Below are 13,881 nucleotides of genomic sequence, written 5' to 3' on the forward strand. Positions count from 1 at the left end.
TTTAATGAAATGAATTTTCCTTTTTTTCCCAAGTTGGCAAATAGTAATTAACTAACTAACTAACTAACTAAATTTAAGTTTTTACTGTTTTTGTGCAAGGCACACGCTCTAAATATTTATACTGTATGTCACATAATTCAGAAAACACAGCTTTTATGTTTATGGTGGTGGATATTTAGTTTTTCTTCTGTTTGGAGCCTCAAACAAAACTCTTAATATTATTAAAAGATTTGATTCCACTAACCTGGTGAACTTTCTGTGACTAGTTTCCTCAGAAGAGCTCTTTGTATCAGCTTTGTGAACACAAGCCTGTGATTTGGTCAAGTGTTCAGCTTCTTACTCTCAGTCTGCCGCAGGATCTGTTAATAAAGCTGCTGTTTGGCAGCAGCAATTACAGCTTTAATCTGAGGGTATTTTCGAGCTATATTCATCCAAATTAACCAGTATGACTGAAAGACTAATTAGAATACAAACTCTAATTAGCAAATTATGAAGCTTAAGCCCACACAAGCAGGTTTTAGTAACAAAGTGTGAATAAATGAGGACAAGGTATCCATACTGCTTTCTAGAAAACCGCATTAAATGCCTGAAACTACCCAGTGGGCATTTATTTTCTGACTGAAGTCTTTGGGCATTTATTTTCTGATTTTATTTTGGATGCCGTTGGTAGAAGCCAACTTCTTTTCGACCCCGGTGCTAATTAGGAGCAGGAGAGCAGGCTGTGTGTTTGAGAAGATTTTCTGAGCATGTCGTGGGAGAGGGAACGCCGTCTATTAGACTCTTTATATATCAAATGTGCATTTCAGTGATTGGTTTTGCTCTTTGAAGAAATCCAAAACCACCCACCGCTCGCTCCATCTGTACAGTAACTCGGGTTTAAACTCTTATTTAAAACTGTCATTGCTAAGTGATGAGAGCGGCTTTGAGCGCTTCACTGAGCAGATTAAATTAGACTTGTAAATGTGGGGTTGTGAAGATTTGAGAGCTCTGGATTATATTTATTTTAGAGCGAGACCCCGCTCGTGAAGGATTATGCAAGTTAGCTCTCCTATGATTTATTTCGAGGGCCTGTTAAAGGAATAATTCACACAAAAATAAAAAGTCTATCATTTAATCGCCTTCATGTCGTTCCAAACCCCGGATGACTTACTTTCTTCTGTGAAGCACAGAAGGAAATGTTTAGCAGAAAATATTGGCTTGTTTTTTTTTTCTGTAGAGTGAAAGTGAATAATTACAGATGTCCAGAATTGACAACAAACAAAAAAAAAACCTCACGATAACAGTAGTTGATTTGACTTGTGCACTTTTCTTTTAACAGAAAATTATGATATTGCAACTAACTTCCTTACAACAATTTTCGTCCAAAAATGCATATGATATGTTTGTTTTCTTTTAATTATCACAGGTTTTGCATTTCTTAAATTTTTCTAATTTTGTTACATGCCATTGCTATTTTTTTATTAGCTTTCATTTAAATCATATATATCTGCACAGCTTTCTATTTTTTTTTGGGGGGGGGGGGGGGGGGGGTTAATACTTCTTATTTCAAATATTTGCAAAACAACATTTTTAATTTACGTTTAAGTTCTAGTATTTATCAATTATTTAAGCTTTATTTAAATTACCATTTAAAAAAAAAAAAGATTTAATTTTTGTTAACAACACTGTTTCTCAGAAATGTAAAAATTAGGGCTTTAAATCTTTGTGTAAACAAACCGATTTGATTGACGACAGGTTTTCGATTCAGGAACAGGTTTTGCAAATTCAGAATGATTAAGTTTGTTTTTGACAGTAAGATGTAGTTCGATTTTGATTAATGATTTGGTTCTGTATTTCACAATCGCATTCACAGGATGATGTACTTCTTCTAATGTGTCTTATAAGACACTTAAAAATGACCTTATATTGTTTATTGCAAGAATATTGAAAGTAAACATTATTCTGTGTGTATATTTGTACACTTATAAGAATCTTTAAAAAAACTAAACTAATAAAAATGACAAAAGCACATAACAAAACTACAAAATAACAGCTTATTCAAAATATTACTAAATAATACATAATTAATACTAAAATAACACTACTAACGTCTTAGATTTGACCATGCGTGTCTCTAAAGTGTGCAGAAATGTTTCAAGTTGTTAGTTAGCTCCGAAAAATACCTCATACCCCCCACCACAACACCGAATCCCAGACGCTGATGTATTCCTGACATGCCCAGGCAACTTCCAAGAGTGATTAAAGATGATTATCGGAAGCCTTTGTTTGACTAATCCAGATTAATGGCATTGAAGGATTAATGCACTTGTGCTTGAACTCAGTCAGTAGATCCTGCAGAAGGACCGAAACATCACAAAGGTTGCATGAGGTAATGGAGGTCATGGATTTTTGGGGGTTTATTCTGTAATATCTCTCCCAGGTTAGCTGAGGTTTAAACCAGACCATTTTAATCTACAGCAATCCTCTGAGAAAAACATAACACAAGCACAAAACCTGCCATTCATCTCCGCACATGCAGCATTTTAATACAACATTCAAGTTAAAGTTTTTTGTGTGTGGTTTTGCAGTACAAAAGCCTAGATGACTACAGTTTCTGAAGAAAACCGCATGAAAAATTGCAGCCACTGATGGAGAAATTTTAAGAATTCTATTTTTTATTTTTATTTGAAGCGACCGATTTTGTTATAGTGATGACCTACAGTCAGCCATTCATTTTTACAAAATAAAAATTTGGCCACTTACCAAATAAATAAATGCATGGGTATGATATATTGATTTGCACAGATGTATATCAGTAGGCACCTCTAATTAAGCGCCGCTAAAAATAAATAAATAAATAATAAATAAAAAAATAATAATAAAAAAAAACAAAATAAAATATATATATATTTTATATAAAAATTATATTCAGTTTAAATGTATTATTATTATTATTTTTAATTTATATATATATATATATATATATATATATATATATATATATATATATAAAATATATATATATAAAATCATTTTCAGAATCCTGTAAGACTGCTAATGGGTTTCCGACTAGATCTAAAAAATGCAGAACAAATTAAAAGGGACCGAATATAACCCTTGATTCTAAACGAATTGCATTTTCAGTTTATCTGGTAGGATTGTATTTGTCGTTTACATGGTTATTATTTTTTGATACTTTTAGGATTGGTACCAAAAAATCTGTGTTATCCCAAACGAACAGACAATATGAGGCACTAATGTCTGCGTATGAGTCTGTGTGGAGAGTCTGATGTGAGGTGTCAGGTGGAGAAATTAAATTGGCAGCCGCTCCAGCAGCACACAGCTGTTTCAGCCGTTTACTCACAATCAGACCTCGACTGTCATCAACATCTTTACACATCAGGCAAACAGAGGATGAGGACCATAGCAATACAGAAAAACCTCTGTCACCCTGGTATTATCTTAATATAACCTTTCATTATAGACAAATAGAGTAGCTAGATTTAAGTGTGTGTGTGTGTGTGTAAACTTTAGTTTTAATTAATTTATATATATACAGCTATGGAAAAAATAACACCACAATAACACATGTGTTTGAGTGAAACTTTTTTTTTATTATTCTGTAAACTACTGATGATATTTCTTCTTCCTAATCTCAAATATAAATGTTGTAATTTAGATTTAAAGCATGAAATGACAACTGATCCAAATAACAAAAAAGATACTGTGTTTTCAGACATTTCTTTTTAGACATAATGGCAATGTTTTAACTTTAGAAGAGTTAACAAACCAATAAGTGGTGGGATTTGTTTTGTTTTTTTCAATCACCGCAAATTAAAACATTCATTATTTTGACATATTGTCATTTTCTGCAAAAAAAAAAAAATTATTATTTGAAATTTGGAAGAAAAATTGGTTTGTCAGTTGAATTGGTTTGTCTCTCTGTGAGCATGCACCTCTCTGTCGATCTGTCCCCGTTCAGTCACCGTTAACTGATTAGACGTCTGCTCAAACTGAGAGCGTTTCGTGTGATGTGCTCCGTGCTGAATTAACATTTCTGTGCCTGAGGTCTGAATAGGGAATGTGGCTACCTTTTCTATTTTGTTGCCATTAAAAATGAAAGCGACACCAAATTAGAACGCCGCAATTAGATTAAGAGCAGAGCAGAGCAAATGTTCATGCTTTGTCTCATATCCACTCCTTCCATCTTGCATTTGTTTGCCTTTGTCTGCCTCTGCTTTAAATGTCATCCTGCATTGACCTCATGAATACTGTGTGTGTGTGTGTGTGTGTGTGTGTGAGTGTGAGTGTTTCTGGAGGGCAGTGTGTGTGTGGATCTTATCATCATTCTGAGCAGCTGTGGTGTGTTTACAATCTTGTCCTCGGGTTGGTTTTTATTTTTTGAAGAGCATCTTTAAAATCACCTAAAACTGTAGGACAATGGCATTGCACCTAATGTTTCCTCATCAGAGAGTTTAATTGCTTTTTCATATCTTGTTTAATGCACACAAATGTATCTTTAAGTTGCAACATTCTCTAAAACACCTTATTAGAAAAATAGACACTAATGAGTCAAAAGCTAACATCCAGTAAGTGTATTGAGCTTTATAATGAATGATGCAGCTCAGATCATTTGCACGAATCAGCACTAACATTTACTTCATATAATTTTGGTCCTATTAAAAAAAAAAAATAATAATAATTCTCCCAAGGCCTTGTGAGCATTCTCACTGCTGCCTGCAAAATGCAAAATACAAAAAAAATAAAAATAAAATAATAATAATAAAAATAATTATAACTCATTAATATCAACAGAGTTCGAATGCAAAATGACAAAATCATGAAAAAAATATTAAATATGTATATATAAATAAGATAAATCTTACATCATCCACTCTGATAAAATATATATAATTTTATATATAAGTTATATGAGCAGATTTAAAATTCAGTTATTCTATCTATCTAGATTTTTTCTCTGTGCTTTCAAAAAATGTAAAACATTACTTAATTAAATAAATACACACACACACACACACACACACACACAAACACACACACACACACACACACACACACACACACACACACACACACACACACACACACATATATATATATATATATATATATATATATATATATATATATATATATATATATATATATATATATATATAAATATATATATTTATTTATAATAACAAAAGCATGTAAAAATGTTTTTTAAAAAATCCATAAAATGACGTGTAAGACACAACATATAATTTTTTCTCTTATGCTTACATAACCATCCACTCTGCTGACTGCAAAATCAAAAATCAAACATGAAGTGCCAAAAGCGTGGAATTAAAGCAGGCCGTGTTGGGTTGCCGCTGAAGCTCATCTTAACGGCTCACGGCGCTTTTCTTCCACCCACCTCAGTGAAGAGACCTGCCACTGTCAATCATTCTCTTGTAGTCAGCGCGGGCACAAGCACACCTCGACCCTGATAAACAGCATGTCGTAGCAGACTAATCCTGCACCGTGTGTTAATGGCTGAGGATGTGAGGGGCTTGCAGTTCTGCGGTGATACGAAGAAGTAACTGGCTATCTGAAACCTGCTTTGGGAGGTTCAGTGTTCAAGAAGTTGTCTTTGCATGTCTAAATGTGTTTTTATACCAGTTCTAGCTCACACTGAAGTCTACAATGCTCATCTTATAGACTGTAGATAGATTATTGTCTAATTTATATTTAAATGGCCTATTCTCCATGTGTTGTGGCAGGTCTCAGTATCCGTGGCAGTCATGATGAAGATCCTCCGGATCCTCAGCTCATGCGTCTGGATAACATGCTGCTGGCAGAGGGCGTGTCCGGACCGGAGAAAGGGGGCGGGGCATCGGCGGTTGCTGCGGCATCAGCAGCAGTGGGTGTGGGATCTGATAACTCCATCGAGCACTCGGACTACAGAGCCAAACTCAGCCAGATCAGACAGATCTACCACACCGAGCTGGAGAAATACGAGCAGGTCTGTACAGCAGTGCACAACTGTAAATTCATCAGGAACATACCAGAAAAAACGATTTCCACTAAATTCAGTCAGACATCCTGGTACTGCTGGTTTGAAAACTAGCTTCTTATAGGAATAAATTACTAGGGAAAACATAGATAGTTACTTTTTTCATATATTGAAAACACAACACAAATAATGAGTAGTGTCTCTTCATATACAATTGCAGGTTATAATTTTTATTTTGAATAAGCTTTAATTTTTATATTTTTATATTTTTATAATTTTGTTTAATTTTTGCTTTTGTCTTTTTTCATGTCTCAACTTCATTTAAATTTTTTCATCTAATATTTTTATATTTCAGATTTATTTCAAATAACAAAAATGCTATAGTAAATAGTTTTGTTAATGTTAAAAGTTTTAGTAAATTATTTAGTAATTTTTCTTTTTTGTCATTTTTATCTGTTACTTTTTTCTGTGTACTGAAAATAAATATGCATACTGAGTAGTGTTTTTTATGTTTATTTTAGATACTATTATGATTTTTTTTACTTTAAATTAGTAGTTATTTTATATGTTCAGTTCAATTTGATTTTTTGTGTTTTTTTCTCTTTTTTATATTATATTCATGTTTAATTTTATATATATGTATTATAAATATATATATATATATATATATATATATATATATATATATATATATATATATATATATATATATATATATATATATTAGTAACTTTTAAGACCTCAAGATCGCTTTACAAGAAGTAGGAAAATATCATACAGCAAGACAATTTATACAGAACATACAGAACTAAACAGAATATTTCATTTATTTATTTATTTTATTTCCAGATAATAATTTAAGTGATTCAGTTTAAATGTTTCAGTTAGTTGCCAAGGCAGCATTTCTAATTTTCGTTCAGAATTTTTTATTTAATATTTCACTTTTTTTCCAGCTTAATTTCAGTATATCTTTTCATTGTTTTCAAGTTAATGTCTTTGCATTATCATTCATTCAGTAATTTGATTGGTTCACAGGCGTGTAATGAGTTCACTACCCATGTGATGAACCTGTTGAGGGAACAGTCTCGCACGCGGCCCATCTCACCCAAAGAGATCGAGCGCATGGTGAACATCATCCACAACAAATTCAGCTCCATCCAGATGCAGCTCAAGCAGAGCACCTGTGAGGCAGTCATGATCCTCAGGTCTCGCTTTCTTGATGCCAGGTCAGAAACTGTGTCAAACACATTTACAGTCATGCATTTGGCAGACAATTCTATCCAAAACATCATGCATTAAATGTATTGTCTGCATCTTGTCAGGATATTTAGAAAATGTGTGTTTTTTGTGGTTTTGACAAGCTATTAATATTTTGAATTAGCTTTTTAATAAAATTTTAATATTTAAATTTTTTGCTATTTTTTATATGCTTTTGTCAGTTTTCTGCTTTTTTATATTATAGTTAGGTGTAAGTTTTGGCACTCACAATATTAAAACTGAGCGATTTTCCGAAAGGCTTTGTTGAATAAACATGAGCACGTACTGCACGTTTAAAAATCTAAACGAGGCGCTGGTGTTTTTATATCACTGTATTACTGAAGCAAGACAATCTTTAATTAGTCTATAAAATGTTTGATGTCATTTTGATTTCATTTTGCATGGTATATGCCTGATAAATCAGCGTTTGTGAGCTCAGAGCTACTTTGTGTACAGCAGTACAGCAGTTTCTCCTGCTTTAAAGCACCTCCTGCTGGTAGAGAATGAATTTGCATTTTCAGTAAGTCTGATTTACGCAGCAAACATATTTTGCTTGTTATCAAAAATAATCGACTTTAGAGGGAATATTTAGCTGTTGTTATTGATTCTATTTTTAAGTCCACTGGAAGTTAAGCTAGGGCCACAAAAGCATGCATGCACAATAACATTTGTTTATGTTGTCTATATATTACTAGAATGTACATTTCCTGAAGAAAATGTGAGTGGTGCATGCAGTGGCACTTAGTTGCTAGGGTGTTGTTGAGGTGTTAGGCGGTTATGAGTTGTTGCAAGGTGGCTGCTGGACTGATCATTAATATGGAGTTTTCTAAGCATGTTCTTAGCTTGATTTATTACTTAGCTAATCACTATTAGCATTTAGCTATTCATTGCTATGTGTAACATGCATGATGGAAGTCCCGTTTGCTAGCATGCGTCAAAAGAGCAAACCCCTCCCCCCATGTTTCTATGACACTTTTATCCAAAGGTATCCTTTTTGATCTGATTAAATGGAAGTCTATGTGGTGGTTGCTAGGCTGCTGTAAGTGGTTGCCAGGGTGTGGCTATGAAGGTCATAGGTCATTACTTAATTCAAATGTTATATGCTTTGTCAGTTTCCTTTTTTAAACCCCTTCCCCCCACCATCTTCCACAACATTTAATGCATGCATTTTGCCAGTATATGTGAATAAGGTGCAATCTAGACCGAATTAAATAGAAAAGATGTTATGTATAATTTGTATATGCTTTAGTATGCTTTTGTCAGTTTTCTCTATTTTATATTATTATTTAGGTTTAATCGATTTACTTGATTTATTTTATTTTTCTTTATTTTTTGTTTTTTTTCCCCTAACATCTTTCATAACATTTAATGCATGTTTTTGCCCATACTGTATATGTGTTTGCTTATGTGAATAAAGTGCAATCTATATAATACTCCTGATTTACACAGATACAGAAAGCATAGATTTATTATAGATAATGCCTGGATTAAAGGTGGTTAGTGAATAAGGCCCAGGTATCTGAAGCTCATGACTGTTTAGTGAATTAAAACAACATTTTGCCCCAAAGAGACTATCCTACTAACAATACACTGCAAATAGCTTTAGATTATAAAGCATTTTTTAAAATAAATAATTATAATTTATTGTGTGTGCTGTTTTTACACACGTAGGTGTTATTGCGAGTGTGGGTTTGTTTCAGATTTTTTTGGATGTGCTGAGAGTGAGGCGTGTGTGAACGAGTGGGTGATGTGATAATATTTTAAGGTCTTATGAGTGTTGTGCTTAAACTGGCAGAAGGATAAATTGAGTGGGATTGGGAAATCTGCCAATAAGTGCCGGTTGGCTTGCAAGGGCACGATTTACTTAAGTCAAAGAATAAATTCTGCATGAATCTACTCATCAGAAGATTATTCAAATGGTATATAAATGAAGAAAACAGTGATTGGTGGGCTATAAAGTGTATACGTTTTTATGCCACATCAGGCAATGATTACTGGATACAACCTAAAGACAATGGCTGACCTATAACTGCCAATAATACAGTATATACATGCAATAATTTATACTTTAAGTATTGACCTCCACCCTCAATCGATCTCTTTTAGATAACTCAGACCAGTTTCCCTTCTTCCTCATTCAAAAACACTTGAATGAGCTGTGTTCAACCATGTCTCTGCATTTCTCACACAGAACAACCTCCTTAACAGCAACCCATCTGGCTTCAGATGTGGACATTCAACTGAGACTGCCTTGCTCTCAGTTGTTGAAGCCCTAAAACCAGCAAGAGCGGAATCCAAATCTTCAATACTTATCCTGCTTGATCTGTCCGCTGCTTTTGACACGGTTAACCACCAGATCCTCCTATCAACGCTAGTGGCAAAGGGCATCTCAGGATCCGCACTTCAATGGTTTAAGTCTTACCTATCAGATAGGTCCTTCAAAGTATATCGGAGAGGTGAAGTGTTCAAGTCCCAACATTTAACTACTGGGGTGCCTCAGGGCTCAGTTCTTGGACCACTTCTCTTCTCTGTCTACATGGCATCATTAGGATCTGTCATTCAGAAACACGGCTTTTCATACCACTGCTATGCTGATGACACTCAACTCTACCTCTCATTCCATCCTGATGATCCGACGCTAGCTCCTCGCAACTCAGCTTGTCTAACAGACAATTCTTGCTTGATGAAGGACCATCACTTTCAACTCAACTTTGCGAAGACAGAACTGCTTGTGATTCCAGCAAACCCATCGTTCCATCACAATTTCACCATCAAGTTAGGCACATCAACCATAACTCCTTCAAAAACAGCTAGAAGCCTTGGAGTTATGATTGATGATCAGCTGACTTTCTCAGACCACATTGCTAAAACTGTCCGGTCCTGCAGATTTGCTTTATTCAACATCAAGAAGATCAAACCCTTTCCTAGTGAACATGCTTCACAACTCCTTGTTCAAGCTCTAGTTCTGTCCAGGCTGGACTATTGCAACGCTCTCTTGCCAGGTCTTCCAGCCAATTCTATCAAACCTTTACAATTAATCCAGAATGCAGCAGCAAGATACATTTTTAATGAGCCGAAAACAATACACGTCACACCTCTGTTTATCAATTTGCTCTGGCTATCAATAGCTGCTCGCATAATATTCAAGGCATTGATGTTTGCCTACAAAACTACCACTGGCTCTGCACCCATTTACCTAAATTTATTACTTCAGACTTATGTGCCTCTAGAAGCTTGCGTTCTGCAAGTGAACGTCGCTTGATTGTTCCATCCCAAAAAAGCAGAAAAAACTTTTACGGACTTTTAAATTAAATGTTCCCTTCTGGTGGAATGACCTCCCCAACTCAATCCGAGCAGGGTAGTCCTTAGCCATCTTCAAGAATCGGCTTAAAACACATCTCTTCCATCTTTATTTGACCCTCTTTAGCCCTCTCTATTCTAATTCTATAAGACCTCTAACACTAGCTTGCTCTATTCTTTTTCTAGTCTATCTGTTTTCTTTTTATTTATTATATTATTTAAAAGCCCTACATGTACTGCGTTTACGCTAACTGATACTTGTTATAACGCTATATCATTGCTCTTTTGTTGTTTTTGATTGCTTCCATTGTTCTCATTTTGTAAGTCGCTTTGGATAAAAGCGTCTCTAAATGACTAAATGTAAATGTAATGTAAGAATTGTGGTCGTTGATCGTTGGATCATGCTTATCAGCTTAAAACTATTTGTTGTTTTATTACTAAGTAATTTTGTCTCGTTTTCCATTACAAATATCGAAACATTTTTAACCTTCACGTTGTGTTTCGGTCAACTGCTTATAAATGTAACTAAAAAGCTTTTTGATAGACCACACAAACGAATTCCACAAAAAACTGACAAAAAGATTTAATCAAATATTATGTAAAAAAAAAACACATGAATAAACAAGAATAAAAAATCTACCAGTGATGTCAGAACTTAATTCAAAGGGAAAACAAGAATATCTTTCTGACATTATTGACAGATGTCTTTTCTTGTTTCAGCCATAAAATCATTTAATTGTTTTTTTTTTTTTTCAAAAACCAAGTCTTAATATTTTATGTAATTTACTTCTCAAGTAAGGCTTTAATTTAAGAATGTACTGGAAAACAAGACAAAAACACTGAGGGAGGAAGTCTTTTTTTTTTTTTTTTTTTTTTTCAGTGATGTTGTTAGCAGAAGTACTCACATCAGCTTAAATAACTTTTAATAGTATATATATAAATATATATTAAAACAGTTGAGGATCTAACAATACTAATGATTCGTCTTTCTCCAGGAGAAAAAGGCGCAACTTCAGCAAGCAGGCGACAGAGATTCTGAACGAGTACTTCTACTCTCACCTCAGTAACCCGTATCCCAGCGAAGAGGCCAAAGAGGAGCTGGCCAAAAAATGTGCTATCACTCTGTCACAGGTCAGTCTGTCCTCCTGTAGTCCAGATCTCGGGCGATACTGCGCACACGAGCCTTCAGCTGTCAAACAAGATGATTTTACTCACAATCTGAGCAAAATAACTAACAAATTTGTTAGAGGCGGTCTGTGACACTGTGAAGGTGCAGAACATTTGGCTCAAAATAGTGATGAAGCACAGCGATGCTGCCCAGTAACATCTCAACATGAGTGTGAAGTGATTTAAACCGCAACAGTGAGTACCCAGTCTTCTCCCGCATGGATCCTGGAAGTATTTTCCCATTGAGATTTCAGAAAGTTTCTCAATAAAGGTAAAATAGAGTTTAGTAGATGGCTCACAACATCACAACATTTGTTTTGCAAAACCGTGTGTGAAAATCAAATGACAAAAGGTCTGTTTTGTGTACAAATGTGCAGAAATGTGAATTTGACAGAGCTACTTCAACTGTAAAGAATTGCAAACAATCTATTCATATTCATAATATATTAAATAACATTAAGCATGTTTCTATTTAGTCTCAGCCTCAGTCCGCACTCCTTTGAGCAAGTAAACATCAGTTGCAGGTAAACAATATAGATATATTTGTGCAAAATTAGACTCAGAATACTAAACTAATTAGTAATCTTTACTTTTGGAAAGGTAGAAATCTAAATCATAAATTCTATTTCTGCTAATTTTCAGATAAACCCACCCCTAAATGACACACTAACAAAATGAACTGTAGTTGCATGAGACTACTACACCATTTTATTTTAATATTATATACTAGTATTTTTGTAGTAATTTGGATTAGCTTTTAGTTTTATATTTTCATTTTTGTATTTTGTTTAATGCTTAATCACTTGATATGTGCTTTTGTCATTTATTTGTATTATATTTATATTTAATATATTTCTTTTTTAGTTTGATATTTTCAGTGTTAGTTTAGTTTTTAGTTATTTAATATGTGCTTGTCAAATTTATTTATTTTTTAATTTGCAAAAAAAATAGTTTTAGTTGTTTTCATTTCAGTTAGTAATTTTAGTACTAACTTAAACGTGTTTCATTTTCACTTAGTTAAAATTATTTATGCATAACATTTAATTTATTATTAGTTTTATATGTGTTCATTTATATTTTATTTCAGAATCATATTAATTAATTAATTAATAAAAACAACACCGCTAGTAACTAGCTAACATTACTTAGAAAAGCTACAAACACAACCCTCCTTACAGCAATTACCATTTCTACAGTAACAGCTGCTTCAGGATTGTGGGTAATGAAGTACTTTACAGGAAACTCCGCAATATATTACTGTAAAAAAATGGTATCAAAGATTTTATTTGTAATGAAATACAGTTTCAGTCTTTCTACTTCAAAATTTCCATTTATTGTGCTAACTTGTCCTTTACATGCAATTTATAAATGAAAATGTTTCGAAGTAAATCCAACACCTTTTTTTTGTTCAGTGCATAATCATAAAACAACCTCAGAGCTTAAGGAAACTCATAAAAAGCTCACCAAAAAAAAAAAAAAAAAAACTAAAAAAATCACTCAGAAGGGCATTTTTACTTCCAGAACCCGACTGAGATGGACACACATTATGAATATTCAGCCTATTTTATGTTTGTGTAAGCGGTGGGTGTGTACAGGAAGTCGTTACTGTAAAAAAGCCCCTTCTTTTTGTTCCCTTTAGGGGAAGGGAAGCACCATCACTGTGTCACAGGTATGTCACTAAAACATCCGTCCGTCCGCTGTGTTGTCTGTCGATGTTGGTTGCAGTGGCAGCCGTGTCTCTGTGTGCTGAACAACAATCGATGCATCATAAAGTCATTTATTCAGCAGCTGGAATTATTCTTTACGGCCATAACACACACACACACACACACACACAACTATTCCGCCTCTCATTGGCTGTTAAAGGCCTGTTTGAAGATATGAAGGTGCCATTGGATGTAATTTCAATATGTCTGGGTTTACAGCAACGTTAATGTTTTTTTGCAAAAGGTTGGTACATTTACAATGTCTTACAAATGTATGTGAATAACAGTAGCTGTAAAACACATAAAATGCAAGCATTTTTTGGAGAAGCCATGAACGTTTGGGTTGTAGCACATATTTCACTGGACTCTGCAATGACGAAGCATGTTTTTATGAATTATATTAAAGCAACATGTTTTTTTTTTCACATTTAAATAATGTTACAATGCAAAAAAATTGTAACCGTTCTTTAAGAG

At 33.8% G+C, this 13,881-nt stretch overlaps 1 protein-coding gene across 2 annotated transcripts in view; it reads left to right on the plus strand.

The window, feature by feature from the left end:
- Positions 1-13,881, plus strand: part of LOC128014866 (pre-B-cell leukemia transcription factor 3-like) — a 42,304-nt gene that overhangs the window by 22,065 nt on the left and 6,358 nt on the right. Inside the window, exons 4-7 of one of the 2 annotated variants that reach the window (XM_052598553.1) lie at positions 5,745-5,986; positions 7,013-7,203; positions 11,530-11,665; positions 13,341-13,370. In XM_052598553.1, the coding sequence (XP_052454513.1) occupies positions 5,745-5,986; positions 7,013-7,203; positions 11,530-11,665; positions 13,341-13,370 (599 nt within the window). The remainder of the gene's footprint in view (positions 1-5,744; positions 5,987-7,012; positions 7,204-11,529; positions 11,666-13,340; positions 13,371-13,881) is intronic. The other variant, XM_052598554.1, reaches the window with a different exon arrangement.

The sequence above is a fragment of the Carassius gibelio genome, chromosome A5, assembly GCF_023724105.1.
Source record: "Carassius gibelio isolate Cgi1373 ecotype wild population from Czech Republic chromosome A5, carGib1.2-hapl.c, whole genome shotgun sequence".
Classification (NCBI taxonomy): Eukaryota; Metazoa; Chordata; class Actinopteri; order Cypriniformes; family Cyprinidae; genus Carassius; species Carassius gibelio.